Below are 20,025 nucleotides of genomic sequence, written 5' to 3' on the forward strand. Positions count from 1 at the left end.
TAGAGACCAGCATGGTAAAGACAAATTGTCATACTTCTTTGTTCTTATAGAATGATGGAGTAAAAAAATCAGAATTATGCTTTATGAGAGAAAGTTAATTATATAATCACCTCAATTATTCAGGGGTAGAATATTAGATTAAGGATATATTCATTCCTGCCTTGGGCAATAGAGAAAGACTTTTTAGTTGACACTAACGTGATCACAATAAGGGATTAAGAGTGACCTGGCATTACCTGAAAAAGGACATACATCTTTGAAAATTGGCAAAGTCTGAGGGAACTTAAAGAGTATCTGGTCCATTGTCTTCTTTTTATAGATGAGGAAACTGAGGCCAAGAAAGATAAAATTACTTGCCCAAGTTACACACCTATGTGTGACAGAGCTATGATTGCATTCTAGTTTGTTCTTTTAGCTGAGAGAAAAATTATTTTAAAGAGCTAATGTTTTGGGGTGCCTGGGTGGCTCAGTCGTTAAGCGTCTGCCTTCAGCTCGGGTCATGACCCTGGGGTCCTGGGATCCAGCCCCCCATCGGGATCCCGGCTCGGCAGTAAGCCTGCTTCTCCCTGTCCCACTCCCCCTGCTTGTTTTCCCTCTCTCGCTGTGTCTCTCTCAGTCAAATAAATAAATAAAATCTTTTTTTTTTTTTTTTAAAAAGAGCTAACGTTTGGTAACTTTAATATAAATTGCAGAACATCTCCTGATGTCTTTTAAAAAGTCTGCTCTATTTACGTAAATTGGGTCATCGCACTGACTTTCAAGACTGGAATCCTGAAAAGGGATGGAGTTCTTGTTACAAAAATTGCCTTTCTTTTGGTGTCCAATTTGAGCACTGATATAGACTTCGGATATTGAATGAAGTTATAAAGAGAGAGAACAGAAAACTAATAGCAGAGGGAATCAGTCTGAGCTCCTTTTTAAAAAGAATTCTACCCCTGCCCCATTAGTATTTTGGCTTTTTATTTTATTGCTATCGGGTCACTTCTGCAAAAGGCATAGGAAAACAGGTGTTGATTGCTAGTTGGCATAACTTCAAAAGCAGAGTAGGACAGTAGAAGAAAAAGAACAGATTATTATAAAATCTCTGTTTCGGTTCTCTATTGCCATGTGACATATTGCCTGAAAACTTCATGGCTTAACCTAATAAGGATTTGTTATTTCTGATAATTCTGTGGGTTGACTGAGCTCAGCGCTGAGGTTCTTCTGCTCCACATGATGAAGCTGCAGTCACTGGGGTGGCTGCTTTCAGCTGGGAGTTTGCCCAGGCCTGGAACACCCAGGATGGTCTCTTATTTTCCACGACCACTCTCTAAGTAACCACTGAACATTTGGTAGTATAACCTGAATTTGTTTACAGCATGGCAGCTGACTCCTAAGAAAGTACAAAAGCAGTAGCTTCCAGACCTTCCAGACCTTCTCAAGGGCCTGGCCTGGGATCTTGCATGGCATCACTTCTGCTAAATTCTATTGAGCAAAACCACTCATAAGGCCAGCTTAGGTTCATGGGTCAAGGAAACAGACTCCACTTACTGATGGGAGAAATGGCAAAGAATTTTGTGGCCATCTTTAATTCACTACAATCTCAATCTTTTAGAATCCCAATTTTTGCTTCTCACCCAATCTTACATCTTAACTTTCTTACCCCTTTAATGTCTACATCAAATATTCAACAAATGCCAGTATTTCCCTAGCCGGTGCAATAACCTCTATCTTTCCTCAGCTTCCCCCAAAGACAGAGCAATTCACAGAGCTACATGACTCAGGAGAATACGAGGATTATGACTTTGTGAACTCCTAGATTTCAGAGATTACAAAAAGATCCCTAATTATCCACATTACAGCTGAGGTAGATTTTCCAGCCCCTTTTACTTTTCAGGGGTACAAAAACAAGGCCTGAAGTCCTAGGAAATTTATATTTTGGAATAAAAAGAAATATGAACATGTGAGAATGAGCCAGAGAGAGAATTTTGGCTGGGCAGTTAGATGTGTAATTTGGTTCAGCAAGAAGACCCAATCCATTTTCCCTTTGGCTGCTTAATTCTAATTTCTCTAATAGAGTCTGAATTTAGAGAATCATCTTCTCTGAGCAGGTACTCCTCTGCCAGAACAACAGAAAGTGCCAAACTGCCTCAGCAGTGATGGCCAATTTGACACGGAGACATTGTAAAAATAGGAATGAGGGATCAGCTCTGATTTCCCTAAACTTTATTTTTTTAAATACTTACAAAGGCACTCTCCACAGGCACTCAGGTCTGCTTTTCTGCTGAAAATGCAGTGACTGCACAGCCAGAAGGGCCCTCCTACGAAAGCATTTAGACAATGGTGGGAATGGGCGTTATGGAGTGGATTACACTGTAAAGACAGCAATGTGATTTCGAATCCCCTTTTCCCTGAAGGCACCAGCAGAATCACCAAGAGGCAGCCTATTCCCTCTCAAATGAGATACAGCAGTTTATCATGTCAGACTACGCCACGGAGGGTTAAGGCTATAGGGCTTCTGGCTGTCAGGAGCAGGATTTCATCTTGGGGCCCCTCAGGCCATATGGAGGAAGCCTAAAAAGTTCATTCTGCTTTTTTCCATTGTCCAGCATCTTGTCTCCTTTCTCCACACTAGTGTCCTCTTGACCAACCTTATAGCTCAAATTCCAATCATGTGTACGAAATGAGCATCATAAGATTTTCCTCTTATCCATTAAGAGGAGCTTTCCAATTGTATCCACATAAATTTAGGGAAAAAATTAAAGGAATGGATTTTTATTTTAATTTATAAATTTTCATATACTTCCACAAACTTAGAGAACTATCCTTTAACATTTGGAACAATTCTGTGAAAAGAATTTGAAACTATTTCTGCCTAATAAGAGACATAATTGATGGAAACAGGATCATGAGAGAAAAATATACATATGTAATTCTTTTATGGAGCTACAATATTAAGTAAGATTCTGTTCACAGCTCCAATTAGAGTTCATCACTACCTATTTCAGATTTTGCACACAGTAATTGTTTCATTATAAAAATCTTTTGTGTCTATTTTCTGAATTGCTATGTTGTCTATAAATATTTAGTGATAATTCATGATTGGGTTGTATTTACCCCTGTAGTTATGTATTACAAATGAAATGACAGCATCTGCTGAAATTAAAAGTGGCCACATTTTCACTGGAGCTTAATTAAATGCCAAAATTTATCTACATTAACAACAAAGTAGTGAAATTTATTGATCAATTCACATGATATAAGTTGACAAATGGCTTAAGCAATTTCCATAATTTTCTACACGTGTTAAAATTTGTAATGAAAAAGAACACTATATTAACATTAAATGAGAAATGAAAGGGAGGTTTTGTACTGGGGCCAGTGCCCTGGAGCGGTGTACTTTGTTTTCCGGGCCGTGTCCAGGCTTGCTGTTTGAGCTGTGTACAGATGGGTCTCTGACAGTCCTACAGCTGTTCTCCTAATTGTCCATTAAGTGTTCTATTGATTCTCTGATTCAAAGTACATGTCTTTCAGCTCAAGCTATCGTGTGAAGTGGCAGACACATTCCTTGTAGAATGACAGAGCTGCTTGAAACCTAAAAATGTGGTCTGCCAGTTTCAATTGAGGATCCTGCTTTCAAAGGAGAAGGCTTGGTTAAAGGCGCTTTGTAATAGCTGGTTAGGTTTTATTTTCTAAACTTTTAGCATCAATCAATTAAAGCAGCAGCAGCATAAGAGTTTTAATTCCTGGTTAAGCATGTACAGATTGCACCTGGCTGACTCAGGGCAGGGCAAGGGGATTAGTATTGCCGATGGAAGATCAGCCTTGTTTAGCTGTATGCAGATTTTTCCCCTGTGCACCTGACATGTGCAAAGTCATTTTCATTTGACTTGCAAGTTCACTTTTAGCATTTTTTAAAAAATTGAGATCATCTGCAATTCCAGATTATGCCAGTCAGAAGCCTGTTTAAAATCATCCGTCCTTAATCTGGAAAGTGAAAGATAAGATGCATCTCTGTTGCGAGGACCATAAATCTTCAGAGAAACAAATAACCATAGATAAAACTGTAAAAGTTATTTAGTTCTCCACTGGAAGAGGTTTATTAATCTAAAATTTCCAGTCCACTGTGTCATGATTTGGTTAGCACTCTGTATCTCATTTTGTGCAATTGTACCTCAAGCAAAGAGCTGATCGCCTCAGAGTTTGAACTTTACCAGTTGTGTAGTTCAGTTGTAATCTAAGTGTAAGGAATAAAATGAAAGCTGCTATTAAAAAAAAAAAAAGTCCAAAACTATGGTTTAGGTCGCCCCAAACAGTATTTGCTTTCTTCTCTTAATGAAATGACACATCTGACTGTTTTTGCCAATTGGGTTTAGCTCTTGGTATTCTGTAATATAATATTTTAATAGTCTTATTATGTAGTAAACTTTCAGCTATAAATGAAATGAACAAATAATGTTTGTTGCCTCCTGTGTATCGGTTTAGTTAGGCGCTACCCCGATGGCCCTAATCACGGTTGAGATTCTCTAGTGTGATTTTAGTTATTAAATAAGTATTGAAATTCATCTAGATTTTCAAAGGGAAATAAAACATACACATGTGAATGTGTTTAATGTATTAAATATACATATTTAAATGTGTAAAAATGAAAAATATGTATTACATTAAGGAAAACATGTTAAGGGAAGGATGAATTAAAAACTGCTGTTTCCCACAATTAGCTGGTTTGTTTTTTTTTTTTAATGTCTCCTCTGTATTTCTCACAATAGCCCCTTTTGAAGAACAGTCTCTTTTCTTTTCCTCTCATTATTGTTGGGTAAAGGAGCATGGCCATTAAACTAGTGTTCCTTTTGTCAGAAGCAAGTGATTTGTATCCTGGGATGCTCTGTCTGAAGACTCTTTCTGCTCTGACCCTCCCAGTCTATAAGCCTCCATGGTGTAGCGTCCTAAGTAGGAAGTGAGTTGCCTGCGGTAAGAGCTGCTCAAACAGGGAGACAGAACTGGTGTACTTCTAATTTTTTTCTAATGTAACAGATTTGGGATTTGGAAGCATTAGGAGCATAATCTGTTTGTTTTTAAAATTATTTGTTTTGAAATAACGTAAAATACATGAGTGAATGAAACATATGGTATTACTACCATAGTATGCGGTATTATCTAATCTGAAGTTAGGGATTTACATTTTTTTGGAATATGGAAGTTTCAACCAAAATATCCTCTTACCAAAGGATGATGAATCCTCCCTATCTGCTTTTTCTTGGGAAACAGGTGAAAAATCTATTTCTAACATAGTAATATAGTGTATATTGATACCTGCAAAACATTATGTGAATCTACTTAGACGCCAGCACTTTCAATTACACTGTTAGCCAGTTTTTTAAAAAGATTTTTAGAAGCTTTCAACTGTAGACTTTTGTCTTGTTGAATGAACTTCAGCTACACTAAATTTTAAGTAAATTTGTGATGACTGAGCAATATACATTGGCTGAGCTAGAATCCAATAACCCACAGGACAAATTAATTTTCAACAAAAAGGGCAGAAACCTCAAGTGCCATGAGTATATGGAGTCTCATTCTATCTCTCTGGAGCCATTTTTGCAAATCACTACAGCTATTCATAATCTAAATCAGTCTCCTTTAGCAGCAGAAAGATCTTTTTTCATGACAAAACAGAAGATGACATTCATTAGTGCCTAACTTGCATAAGCTACCTTAAATTTATTGGTGCTCTTCTACTTATCTGAGTAAGAATTCCTTTGTCTACGGCTATAGGAAAATTCCAGTTGTACTACTTAAAAATATAAATTGTCACTTTTATCAGAACTTTTGGCAGTTTACTTTATTTTAGAAGTAAAACTGGTGGTTAAGGTTTTAAGACTTCCAATGGGCGTTGTTTCAATCATATTTAATAGGTGCCTAGGATAGTAATAGGATTATGTATAAGCTTCTCTGCTGTAAAAAAAAATCCACAGTTCCATCCATGTACTGCTAGGGAGGTTTGTGGGGAAATCAACCTCTGTGGTGGTAGATACAGTTAAATGCATCATAGTTCCTGCCAACTGTGGACAGACTTAAAACCACCTGGCCTGTTTGCTCATCATATTAAAGGGCTATGTGTGATTTTAAAAGGGGCAAAATGCTTATAAGACATCATTTTGAAATGTTCCATAAGCTGTTTTAAGCCTTTCTACCCAAAAAAGCACCAAGCGAGTGGGAAACTTAGTCTTATGTTCAAAATCTTCTGATTAGAACCCTTCTTTTGTTGGTCAAATGTTCTTTTCAGTTTATAAGAACCAGCCTTGGATCCATCCAAAAAAACTAAGCTGTTGCTATGTCATTAGGGCTGTGTTTTTTTTGTTTTTTGTTCCCTCCTACCATCACTCATGCTGGCTAAAAAGAAATAAAGAAAAACTGAATATACATAAATTTTGCAGTGATGGTTTTGTTAGTTTTTGTTTTTTTTTTTCCCCCGACAATCAGATGCTTGGCCTAGTGAGACGGTTAGAATTAGCCAGCAAGAGCTATTCTGGCAGGGCAACATGGCACCATGGTGCATGTGTCTGTGTAGAGCCGGAGGAGAATGTGGATGTGACCTTGACTGAACCCGACTTGGCTATGGGTTGATAGCCAGATCTTGAAAGAATCTTTCACTAAAGCTTCTTCTTTCTGTGTCTACATAGCATCTCTAATGCCTGAATTCACATTTTTATCTGTTGCTAGTTATCATTTATCATAGGTGACAACACTGAGGCGAGCCTTGGACATGACCTGGAATGAAGGGAGCACCGAATAGTACCACAGTGGTGTGGCCTATGAATGGGAAGAAGTCTTATACTCTGATTACAACAAAAACAAATATCTTCACTGTGGGAATTGTGGGGAAATCTGGGATTTAAGGGAGACGAAAAAAGAGAGCTACAGATACTTTCTAATTATGTATTTGCATGGGGATTTCAGAGTATTGATCAGCAATACTCTCAGATGTAACCAGGCTTGACAAAGATTGCCAAGTGGTCAAAACACCAAGTTAGTGGGTCAATATGTAGAATGCAAGTTAAAAGTGACCACCTACAATTACATCAAGTATAAAGTTTATTATAAATTTCTCATTACCTCCGAAAATGTAGATACAGTAAATGAATGTGGGCAGAACCGAGTTTGGCCATTAGATCTAAATAAAAGGCAGATACCAGGACATGATTACCTGAGGAATAAATTTACTGGGTGAGGTCTTGGAAGTTTAAATCACAACTGACACATAGAGATTTTTATCAACCAGTATTAGCTGCCCAAAGCCTTGTAGATTACTCACTAGGTAATGCTCCTTCAAAAGGTAGAGCCGATTTTTAAAATTATATTAAAAACTCGGTCAAAATTTCTTTTCCCCAGATTTATTCAAAGATATCCCTGAATGGTGGGTTCTGTTCTTGCTAATGCTTTATTCAGGTTTGGTCTCCATCTGACTGGTTCCAGAATATACTCTATCCCATTTTTATAAAGAGCAGCTATTTACCCTCCAAAATATAGACATTAGTTTACAAATCTGAGCTGTTGAGGATGCTATCACCTTGTAAAGATGTGGGCACAGTAAACTATCCCTCTCCTCAGCACTAAAAAAGAAAATAACACGTCTTCTGAACAGGAAAGAGGTACTACTAATACCTACTAATACTGCTAATACCTTGGCAATAGAACACATACTATGATTATTTTTTTGGGATATTAACTACCACATTGCATCTGTATACAAGGTATTTGTTCAGGGCAAAAAATTTAGCCTATGTCCAAAAACACAGTTGTTCTGGTAAAACTGACTGGTTCATGTCAAGGAATGCATTTGCACCCCTGTGATCTAACCAGTTGAGCTAAGTAGGCTAGTCATGGTTATTAATTAAGCACCCATAAATTCTCCATAGAGATGGGCTTTTAAAGTCAATCAATGCCTTTTTCCTGACTCGGAACAAAAAACTCTACAGCAGATTAAGTCAAGGAGTAGGATCAGCTACAGCTGATGGGTTAGAAGAGCTACAGCATGGAAACTAAGCAGGGTCGGGCCTGGTTAGTACTTGGATGGGAGAAGAGCTACAGCATAATAGGTTAGAAGTGACATTCTAGGGTTTTCTTCTCTTTGCCATGTAGTCAAATTTCCCATAAAATGTCTCTCTTCTGTTTTTCCTATTTCCCCAGGCAGGGAGTGCTCCAGAACTACACAGCCTAGGTTCAAACACCAGCTCTGTCATTCTCTGGTTTTGTGACCTTGTGCAAGTTACTAAATGTTCCGGTGCCTCCGTTTCCTTCTTTAGGGAATAACAGTAATCCCTATCGTAGACACTTGTTGTGGGTCTTAAATGAATCAATAGTATTGGTGTCCGCCTCCTTCTCTTGTGTCCATGTTGTCAAATGCAATGATCAATTCTTAGTTTTCTTTTTATTTGATCAGCACAACTCACAACTTACCACCTTCTCTTCCTGAAACACTCTTCTCTTGGCTTGCAAGATTCTTTGCTGTCCTGGCTTTCTCCCCCTTCACTGCTCCTCCTAAAGTTCTCCTCATCTCTCTAATCCGTAAATGCTGGAATGCCCTAGAGCTTAGTCCTTAGTCTTTTTCTCTTCTCTTCAGTATTTAGACTCCTTTATGATTTCCTCCAGATTCATGACTATAAATATCTATATGATGGCTACTCCTCAACTTATAACTCCAGCTTAAATCTCCCCCACTCCCAACTAACTGTTTTACATCTCTAGTTGGTTATCTAGTAGGTATCTCAAATTGAACACAAAGTTAAACCCCTGATCTCTCTTCCCCACACCCACCCCCAAAAGCTGCCTCTTCCACAGTTTTCTGTCTCAATAAATGGCAGTTCTATCCATTGAGTTGATCAGGCCAAAAACTTTGAAATCATCCCTGACCACCCCCCCTTCTCTCTCTTACCTTGTATCAATTTCATCAACAAATCCTGCCATCTCTACTTAAATATATATCTTGAAACCAATCTCTCAATACCCCGCTGCTACCATCCTGTTCCAAGCCTGTCATTTCCCACTTGGATTATTGGAACAGTTTCTGTACTTTAGTCCGTGCCCTCCTACAGTCTACTCTCAACATACCAAACAAAGCGATCTGTTAATAATCTGTCATAACCCTCCTATGATGTCCCACATCCCTCAGTGTAGAAACCAAAGTCTTCATACTGGTTCACAGTATGTAACCTTGGTTACTCCGCTGACCTCCTCTCCCCTGTGTACACTGCTCACTCTTCCTCAGCCACCTGGGCTCTTGTTCCACAAATATGACAGATAGGCTCCCGCCTTGGGTCTCTGTACTTGCTTTGCTCTCTGTCTGGAATTTCCTTCCTCAAGATATTCTTATGGCTTGTTTCCTAGCTCTTTCAGGTATTTGCTTACATATCACCTCCTCACTGATGTCTTCTCTGATAACCTCACTGAAAACTGCCAGCCCCCCCCATACCCCAGTATCTAATTCCTCCTTTTATTCTGTTTTACGTTTCCCCATGGCACTTATCACCATCTGTTGTTTTGTATGTTTTGTTTGTTTGTTGTGTCTTCCCCTACAGAATGTAAACTCCTAAAGAGCGGGGCTTTTGTGTGTTTTGTTTCCTGTTGGATTCCTAGCACCTAGAATGGTGCTGATCATATATTAGACCTCAATAAATATTTGCTGAATGAGTGAACGAAGTGCTTAGAGTAGGTCATAGCACATAATGAGAACTCAATAAATGTAAACTATTATTTGATCCCAATTATAAAGTTGTCATTGTGCATATAGGATAAGTCTAATGCAGAGTCTCCTTATGCATATTAATAACCCGATAACTCTATAAAGTAAAGCTCTTCTATTATTTCACTTCAGCTTCAAAATTTCCCTTTTGGGGGGCGCCTTGGTGGCTCAGTCGTTAAGCGTCTGCCTTCGGCTCAGGTCATGATCCCAGGGTCCTGGGATTGAGCCCCGCATCGGGCTCCCTGCTCAGCCGGGAGCCTGCTTCTCCCTCTCCCACTCCCCCTGCTTGTGTTCCCTCTCTCCCTGTGTCTCTCTCTGTCAAATAAATAAATAAAATCTTAAAAAAAATTTTTTTCCCTTTTGGATTACTGCAGTACTTAGCACCATGCTTTTTTTTTTTTTTTTAAGATTTCATTTATTTATTTGAGAGAAAGGGAGTGAGCAAGAGAGCGCACACAAGCAGGGGAAGCAGGGGCAGAGGGAGAGGGAGAAGCAGACTCCCTTGCTAAGCAGGGAGCCTGACCTGCGGCTAGACCTCAGGACCCTGGGATCGAGTCCCACATCAGGCTCTCTGCTCCTTGGGAGCCTGCTTCTCCCTCTGCTTCTCTCTCTCTCTGTCTCTCATGAATAAATAAATAAAATCTTAAAAAAAAAAAAACTCCCCTTCTTCCATTCTAAGTCTTTGTTCTTGGCCTTGGATCTTTTTTATTTAACTTAATATTACTAGGCAATTTTAAAAGTTTAACTTCGTTTTTCACCGTAGAACTTGGTGTTCATGTGTACTGTAATACAAAGTTCAGTATCACAGCAAATGACAGGTATGTCCACAAAAATACCTTTGTCAGATCAGTTCAACAAATAGAGATCTGCTATGTGCTAAACAGTGTGCTAAGTGCTGGGAATTTGTAGATGAATATTACTTGGTTCTGCCTGTGAGGAGCCCAAGAACAATGGAGAACACAGATATGTAAATAATGCTTCAGTACAATGTAGTAAATGCTGTAATACAACCATGTGCAAAGCTAGAGACATAGCAAATAGGAAGGAATGATTAACTTTGGGAGATCGTGTGAGATGGGGAAGAGGTTGAAGGAAGGCTTCCTAAAAGGTTATGCACAAGCAAAGCTTTTATGTATGAAAAAGAATAAATAGGAGTTATTTTGGTAAGTAAGGTGGGGGTTGGAAAGGGTGAGGCATTTCAGATGGAGGGAGAGCATATGCAAAGGCAGAGAGATGTATAACAGTATAGTGTACGAAGAAAATTATAAATAGTGTGGCATTATTGAAGCACAAAGTGTGTGCGTGTGTGTGTGTGTGTGTAGGGTATGGTGGTATGCATGGGAAGTCACAGAACATGAGGCTGCAGGGCTTTCCATGCAACAGTAAGAGCTGGTACTATCCCACATGGTCAGTGGGGAGCTATTCAAAACAGAAAACTACTCTGCCTGCTCTACAGAAGGTATATTGAAGAAGGTAAGAGTGGAGGTAAGGTATTTACTTAGGAGGCTGTTGAAAAAGTCTGGGTGTAAGATGTGGATGGCCTGAACCAAGGCAGGGTTCCTGGAGACATGGAAGAAGAGAGGGACTTTGAGATATTCTTAAGACAAAAGTAATTTGATTGATTGCATTTAGGGGGCACCAGGTAGGCAAATACCTATTTGCTTCATAAAAGTACATTTCCTGTTCCCAGACTGTAAATGAGTTGGAGCCTCATCATTTGCTGAGAAGGCATTCTGAGAGCAGCAGCTGTGGCAGGACTCTATACCCCACAGGCCCATGGTAGAGTAGGGTCCCTTTGGAGTTTTACCTCCGGAACTGAATGGTTGGTTTCTAAGGCAAAAATCTCCAACCTAGTCTCTAAGAGCTAGAGGGAGTCTCAGAGGTCATTTAGTCCCAGCTTCTACCTAATGCAGAAATCATTTCTATACGGAAGTTCCCAGCCAGAATTATCATCCAGCCTCAGCCTGAAAGCCACTTCCAGTCTGGGGATTTCGCCACTCCTGAAACCAGCTCCTTCTACCTCTGAAGAGCTCTATTAGAAAGCTCTACTCTTCACTGAGCCAAAATCAGCCTTCCATTCTTTGGTTCTGGCGATATCCTATATATAAAGGCCACACGAGTGTGACTCTTTTTCAAGAAGTCTTCCTCAGGAATTAAAGATGACTTTCGGATCCCCCCAAGTTTCCTCAGTTCCTGCTGCCCCTTGTGGGACTTGGTATCTGCACCCCTTATCATCTTGGTCATGCTCCTGTGGACAAGCACGAAATATCAGTGCTTCTCTTAGGAGGCAATACCAACAACCGAACATAACACCGCACATGTGGTTTAGCCACAACGCCCAATGGTCTGGACATGTGTTTTCATCAATGTAGCCTGAGGTTCTTAGTTTTTTGTAGCAGCCAAATCAATGGCACCTGCTGAGTTTCTGGTCACCAAAACCCCCCAAACTAAATCTCTCTTATCCTGTCACATCTTACTCTGTCAGTCCTATCCACCTCAGTTGATTTTTTTTTTTTTAAGATTTTATTTATTTGAGAGAGAGAGACAGAGAGAGGGAGCATGCACAAGCAGGGGGAGGGGCAGAGGGAGAGAGAGAAGCAGGCTTCTCACTGAGCAGGGAGCCTGACATGGGGCTCAATCCCAGGACCCCAGAATCATGACCTGAGCTGAAGGCAGACGCTTAGCTGACCAAGCCACCCAGGCACCCCTCCATTTCAGTTGATTTTGAGGATCTATGTGCAGGATTTTATATACATTCTTATTAAACTTCACCTTCTTGGGTCTGTAGTCCCAGAGTTGGTCTGTGATGAAAGTTAACTGATCCAAGACTCAAAATGATATTAACCATGCTTTTAGTTTTGTGTCGTATCTTTCTTGTCTTGATCTTTTCCTAATCCTAGAGGAGCTCAGGAACTTTGACTGTTCGTTCTGCTGCAGCAGCCGATGTGGCTCCACACTCCTCTGCCCCTTAGCCTCTGTTGTTGCTGCCACGGCCCTGTTGTCACCCCTGGTGACAGGGGCTGACTCGGATGTCTTTGGGGCTTGCCACTCCTCTGCCCATTGCTCACTCCCACAGTGTTGTTGATGTTGTTATCATTCACTTTCCTTCCAGTCTTCCTAGTCCTTCCTGTGCTCCAGCAGGCCCTGCGCTCAGATGGGGAAGCCCTCTGCCCCTAAGCCCTGCAGTCCTTTAATTATACACCACAGAGGAAGGCTTACCGTGTGTGTGTCTGTGTGTTTGTGTGTGTATGAATATACCCCCTTGTGTTGCAGACCCTATTTCTCTCACCCTATCTTTAGGGTTTTACAGCCTCCCTAACTCTCCACAGGATTCCTTCAAGGCGGGGACAAAAGACAATATAAGTTGTAAGCTCTATCAAGGGGTTGGGGTATAGTCAGTACTCAGTGCCCAGACTGTAACACCCCAAATCTTCACTTCCCACCAGCCTTCCACCAATGTCCCTGGCTTGAGCTGGTTACCCTTCATTGGCTACCCAAGGTGAGTTCCACCCCATCCCCCATTCTCTCCTTTTAGAGCACTGCATCAGGAGTTGAAGAACATCCCTTGACCCCTACCCTTAGCGAAGAGTCTTTGTCCTGGAAGTGAAAATCACTTCCAGCTGTATGCTCTCTCTTTGGAGTGTTTGCCTCTTCACTCAAACAGAGTTTACATAGGTGATTGTAGTATGCTTGAATTCTGAGGCAGGTTCACAGAATGCTCACTGTTGCCATCTCTGATACTCAACACATCTCTTTACTGAATGTGTATGCCTCATCCAGCCTAAGAAACTCACATTTGGAGTTTTTTCTTTTCAGATCTGGCCCTAGGCATGTTAGCAGTTATGACTTAACGTCTCTTAGCATAGCTTCCCTCCTCTATAAAATGAAAATATCTTTTCCTTCCTTAATGATTTTTTTAAGGATCCAATGACATACTATATGTAAAATCATTTCACAGGTTCTAACAAACTGTGCAAGTATTATTTACTAGAATCATCCATGGTCCAATTCAGCTGTAAGAGTCTAAATCAGGCTGCTGGAAAATATGTGACCAATGGAAGGAATAAAGTTAGTCCCTTGGGGGCTACAAGACTGTCACAGGGTCAGAATCACCAAATTTTAGAGTAGGATGAGGCCTAAGAGATCATTTGGTCCAACCCCCTCATTTTGCTCATGAAAAATCAGACCAGAGAGGAGTCGGAGACTTGCCTTGAGATTTGCTTGGGTCAGAGGATCTGCGGAGAAGGAGCAATCCCAAAGCCACAGAAGGCGAGATGCTGGCCAGCAATCTGAAAATGTGTCCTGCCTCTCCCCAGGTCAGGGACCTTTCTATCAGGTAGATGGATTTTTTAACCTTTTTCCTTACCTTTGAGAGCAAAGTCAGGCTTCCTCAGGCTCACAGGCTCCTTGAAGACTCACCTGTGTCCTTTTGTCAAATGGGTTTCCCAAGCAAACAGAACCATGTTGTTGTTTGTTGCTCAGTTGCTCTGCTGTGCTGGGAATGAAGGCTCCACTCTTGATCGGCCAGGGACTCCAGTGCCAAGTCTCTGATATATAGTGCGGGGACTCCAGGGCATCTGAGTTGTAACAAGAACAAGATGAGCTTGTGGCCTCGGGCTTGTAACCTGCTCCTCAACCCACACTTCAAAGAAAGTTATTACACAAGAGTTAGACTAAATCAAACCAAACTGCAATGTTTGCGCACTGTGGCCCATTTTCAGATCTCGTTGTATCTCACCACAAGTCCCTCGGAAACCCAGTTGGGAGCAGAACAAAACGATCCAATGATAATTTAGTTGTAGGTCTTTAAAAATGAGCTCAACTGATTTATTTTGAAATTTCAGTTAAGCATGATGTCAAGAAAATCTCTCTGGCTATTTATCATCTTCTTTTCCTCTTGCATAGTCCGAGTAGGCAGAATAAAATTAGAAAGTGGCTATTCACATGCTTCCAGTTTTTGTTGTAAGCTGATATTGTTAGTAGAATATTGGAATGTTAAGATGTTTGGTGGTAATTCTCTGCCCAAAGAACACTCTTATTATGTCATTTTCTTTTTACTTTTTTTAAAAGAGGGAGTGGGGAGGGACAGAAGGAGAGGGAGAGAGAATCTTAAGCAGGTTCCATGCCCATCGTGGAGCCTGATGCGAGGCTCAATCTGACAACCCTGAGATCATGACTTGAGCCAAAATCAACAATCAGATGCTAAAATGACTGAGCCACCCAGGCACCCCAATGCCATTTACATTGTTTATTAGGAATGTTACACAGGTGCTATCAGAAGAGACACAATAGATGATCTAAAGATGTACATTTCACTTTGGTATACTACTACCCCCTACTTTTTCAAATCACCACAACCTGAAAGTATGAAAAATTACATATTTTCTCTTGTAGCTTTGAACAGTAGATACAAGATCCATAAGGCTTCTGAATCATCAAAGAAATAAAACTTATACTCATTGTCATCTAGTGTTGAGTATGTGTTGTAGAATGGTTTCCAAAACTTCATATGGTAAATATGGTAACTCACATTTTATTTAATTTCGTAATTTAACAGTTGAAACCTGTCCCTCTTAGCCATTTACCATACATTTACTGTGTGTACAGGGAAGCGTTTAGAAAATCCTCTAGTTCCAACCATGAATCATTGCAATGTCTCAGAATCATGGAGGGTTAGGGCTAGGAGAGATTGTCAAGTTGTATGAAAAAGGAAACTGAGACTCACAGAATACATTTGTGGGATAAGGTGGGTCAGCGTGAGACAGCTTCCAGAATGAGGTGAGATTTTTAGGTATGTCTTGGAAGATGTTTAGATAGGTGTAAAGGAGATGGCAAGTGTGCCTGATTGGGGGAATGCAGTGGATTGGAAACTAAGATGTATTCAACAGAACACCTATTATACATCAGGCACCTTATTACATATGAGCTCATTTAATCTTCACAAAAAGCCAGTGAAATAAAGATTATCATCTCCATGTTACAGGTGAAAACAGATTCAGGGAAGCAGGGTGACTTGTACACAAGTAGGATATTAGCAAGTCAGATTTAGAACCCAGGTCATTCGACCTCAAAACCTTTGTTCCTTTATTCCACACTGACCTACAGCAGCTGTAGCATGAACAAAGTAAAGAAAAATAAATGAGCATGGCAAATATAAATGAGAGAGGGAATATACTTGATTGAAATAAAGGCTTCCTGCTGAGGAACAGGGCTTATATGGTAACAGTAGACCTAGATCCTATCAGGCTAGGATAATAACTAACCTTTATTAAGCATTTATTACATGCCAGTCATGATGCTGAGTTCTTTTATCTCATTTAATCCTCAAAATAACCCTATGAGGGGATACTGTTATTATCCTCATTTTGCACTTAGTGAATCTGAGGTTATAAGTAATCTGTCTGGGTTCACACAGACCATGGATGGCTGAATTAGAATGAGTTGAAATTCAAATATAATCTGTTGGACTCCAGAGTCTGCACTCTTGAAACACACTAGAGAATTAACATTTTGTGAGTATTCACCGTGTGCCAGACACTGTGCTGAGTGCTTTATATGCATATCATTCAATCCCACAGAAATCCTATGAAGGAGATATCATTATTATTTCCTCTATTTTATAGATGAGAAGTCACAGGTGAACTGAAGCTCAGGAAGGTTTAGTAACTAGTCCAAGGCCACACAGTTTGGGAGGGCTGGAATCTAACTGAGAACTGTTTGCCCAAAGCAAGGATTCTGGGAGCAAACCACTAAAGGACACTTCTCTTAACTATTCCCTCTCCTCGCACTAAATTTCTTATTTTCTCTTTGGTTTTTCATGTCTTTCCGTGGGTCCTCTATTGCTTCAGATCCTTACATACATTGGACCCAAATCACTGTTAAAAGCAATCCTGGGGTAAATGTTGGTTGTAATGTTGTAAATGGAGGTAATGTGATTAAGACCTCATTTACTCATCAAACATTTATTGAGCCCCTACTAAGAACTGTTCAGGGTGCTGGAAATATAAAGATACCAAAAACAAAGTACCTATCTTCAAGGATTGCATAGTCTTATGAAGGGGAATAGACACATAAGCCAATAAATAAAACGCAGTGTGACAACTGATGTGATAGAGGTAGGGACAGAATAACATAAGAACAGAGAGAAGGGGCACCTAACTCAGAATGGGGATGAGGGTTTTGGTGGGAGTTGGGGAAGATGCCCCAAAGAAAGTGACACTTCAACTAACTGTTTCTAAGCTCAATTTTCTTGCACATTTTCTATATCCAATAAGCTGTTTTTGACATTTTGAAGCCGTTAGTTCAAGATGGTCAATACAATGTCACTTAATTGCGTTTTCTTACACACACACACACACAGTCTCGCACATTACTTTTATTCTCTCAATGAACAACTGCTTTCTTTAACTTAAAAAGTCAACACAACGACAGTGGTTTGTGAAAACAACATTTACTGCTTGCAGGGCTTCTGTCGGTGATATCAAATGCGCTGCTCTTAGGAAAGGCTTTGAATGCTTCCCTTATTTGACCAAAGCAGCAAGCCCAGCTGATGAAGCACTGAGTCAAGGGTATCTCTCATCACATGTGACTCTTAAACCAAGAGACATTTCCAAGGTCTTTCCATATGTATTATTTTTAGATTAAAAAAAGAAATCATCTTTCCTCTTTTTCGTGGCGCCTCGGAGGCGGTAGGCTGCTTCAGGATGAAGCTGAACATCTCTTTCCCAGCTACTGGCTGCCAGAAACTCATTGAAGTGGACAATGAACGCAAACTTCGTACCTTCTATGAGAAGCGTATGGCCACAGAAGTTGCTGCTGATGCTCTGGGTGAAGAATGGAAGGGTTATGTGGTCCGAATCAGTGGTGGCAATGACAAACAGGGCTTCCCCATGAAGCAGGGTGTCTTGACCCATGGTCGTGTCCGCCTGCTGCTGAGTAAGGGGCATTCCTGCTATAGACCAAGGACGACTGGAGAGAGAAAGCGCAAATCTGTTCGCGGTTGCATTGTGGATGCCAGTCTCATTGTTCTCAACTTGGTCATTGTAAAAAAAGGGGAGAAGGATATTCCTGGACTCACTGATACTACTGTGCCTCGTCGCCTGGGGCCCAAAAGAGCCGGCAGAATCCGCAAATTTTTCAATCTCTCTAAAGAAGATGATGTCCGCCAGTATGTTGTGAGAAAGCCCCTAAACAAAGAAGGTAAGAAACCTAGAACCAAAGCGCCTAAGATTCAGCGTCTTGTTACTCCACGTGTCCTCCAGCACAAACGGTGGCATATTGCTTTGAAGAAGCAGCACACTAAGAAAAATAAGGAAGAGGCTGCAGAATACGCTAAACTTTTGGCCAAGAGAATGAAGGAGGCCAAAGAAAAACGCCAGGAACAGATTGCCAAGAGACGGAGGCTGTCCTCTCTGAGAGCTTCTACCTCTGAGTCCAGTCAAAAATGAGATTTTCTATGAGTGACAAATAAATAAGATCAGACATCAAAAAAAAATCATCTTTATTGCCATGTAATTTACAGATAATAAAATTCAACTTCAAGTGTTCAGTTTAATGAATTTTGACAAATGTATATAATTGTGTAATTACGATCACAGTCAAGATACAGATATTTCCCAAACCTGAAAAAGTTCCTTTGTCCCTTTTTGCAGTCACTGGATTCAGTCACAGTGAGACCTGTAGTGAGCAGCTGTTAAAGATGTTCAATGCTGGAGAGAATAGGACCAATCTAAGAAACCAAGACTTATTGAGCACTTTCTAGATACCTTACCCAAGTATATGCATAGATTTATTTATAACCCCTACTCCGGAGGTATTTTCTCCCTTCTTATAGAAGAGGAAACTAAGGCCCAGAGAATTTAAATAACGTGCTTAAGGTCATTGAGCCAGAAGAGGTGGAGCCAGGATTCCACCCAAATTATGGTTCTCACAATACCTTCTCACTAATACATAGAGGAAAAGATAATGAGAAATATGGGAAGCCAAACACGGAAGACTAGATACTGTCTATTGATATGAAATTCTAGAAAAGGCAAATCTAGTGATCAAAAGCAGATCATTGGTTACCAGGGGTGGGGAAGAGGATTAACTGTAGAGGGGGACAAGGGAATTTTTTCAGGTTATAGAAATATTCCATATCTTGATTATAATGGTAATTACACAACTATATACATTTGCCAAACTCATCAAAATGTATACTTAAAATTGAATTTTATTATATGCAAATTATACTTCAATAAAGCAAATTTTTAAAAGAAAAAATACAGAAAGACCTTGGAACTATCGCTTTGTTTAAGTCACAGCAACCACATTGCCTTTAAAAGTGTAACTTTTGTCATATCAAATAATAAAAGTATAGAAATATTTTTTTATGTAATTTGATGCTAAAAGTTTTTAAATCTGGCAAAAATAAATTTGCGTTAACTATGATGTTGAAGTCAAATCAGCAAGCTTTATTTTCTTGCACTAAATGAACAATTCAATATACACATTTCTGAATCCCTTGCAAATGTCTGGTGAATGGGGGTCTGATTAAGCATGATCCAAAAAGAGCTTGCAAGTAAGACTGTTTACTAACATTTCAATTTCTATGCCTCATTTATTAGACTTAGAATAAAAAGGTGAGAGGGCTGTTTGGGATTGTCTTTAACCTTGATGATATTTCCACTGAAGCAGCATAATGGCTCTTAATTGCTTAAGTGAAGAGAACATGTTGACGTGTCCTTCTTTGGGCTAAGAGCTTAGAGCCTAAACCATTATGCTAATTCAAGCATTATATACACCAAAGTATTTATGGGACTGACACAAGTGATGTTGCAGGTAAAGGGCTGTGAAATGGTCTGTAAACAGAGAGAATTGATTTGAGGCCCAAAAGCAGTGCTGTTAAAAGTCACAGCCATTGAACAGCCAACCCTACAATTTCTATCCAGATTGTCAAACTGGGTCAGATAGTGTCAGCAGGGCCTGCCATTAGAGATCAGATGGGTGGTTTAATAATATGTAAACCAACCACATAAACAGGTAATTCTCGTGATAGAGGTCCGTACCCGTCTGGTGTGTGTGTGTGTGTGTGTGTGAGAGAGAGAGAGAGAGAGAGAATTTTCATCAGGAAAACTTGACAGCACCACATTTAATCAAATATAAATGCACTGGTTTTTGGCAAAAGAAAAACTTCCTGGAGGTACAAGTTAGATAAGAAAGCAACAATACAATGTAAAAATATCTAGGGAGAATGAATCTGCAATCATACAAGAAGGAAGGACAATCAGATCCTTACACTTGACCTTCGAGGCTTTCAACATCATTTG

General features: G+C 40.0%; 1 protein-coding gene across 1 annotated transcript; it reads left to right on the forward strand.

Moving 5' to 3' along the window:
- Positions 1 to 17,384: 17,384 nt before the first annotated feature.
- Positions 17,385 to 18,201, forward strand: LOC110571790 (40S ribosomal protein S6-like). The gene has a single exon (XM_044914042.1). It carries the CDS (start codon positions 17,422 to 17,424, stop codon positions 18,163 to 18,165), a length of 744 nt encoding a protein of 247 aa, XP_044769977.1. The 5' UTR covers positions 17,385 to 17,421; the 3' UTR covers positions 18,166 to 18,201.
- The last annotated feature ends 1,824 nt before the right edge of the window (positions 18,202 to 20,025 follow it).

The sequence above is a fragment of the Neomonachus schauinslandi genome, chromosome 4, assembly GCF_002201575.2.
Source record: "Neomonachus schauinslandi chromosome 4, ASM220157v2, whole genome shotgun sequence".
NCBI classification, from domain to species: Eukaryota; Metazoa; Chordata; class Mammalia; order Carnivora; family Phocidae; genus Neomonachus; species Neomonachus schauinslandi.

Bases quoted from the DNA above. Each gene is read 5' to 3' on its own strand.
- LOC110571790 (XM_044914042.1), top strand. From the start codon at position 17,422: ATGAAGCTGAACATCTCTTTCCCAGCTACTGGCTGCCAGAAACTCATT.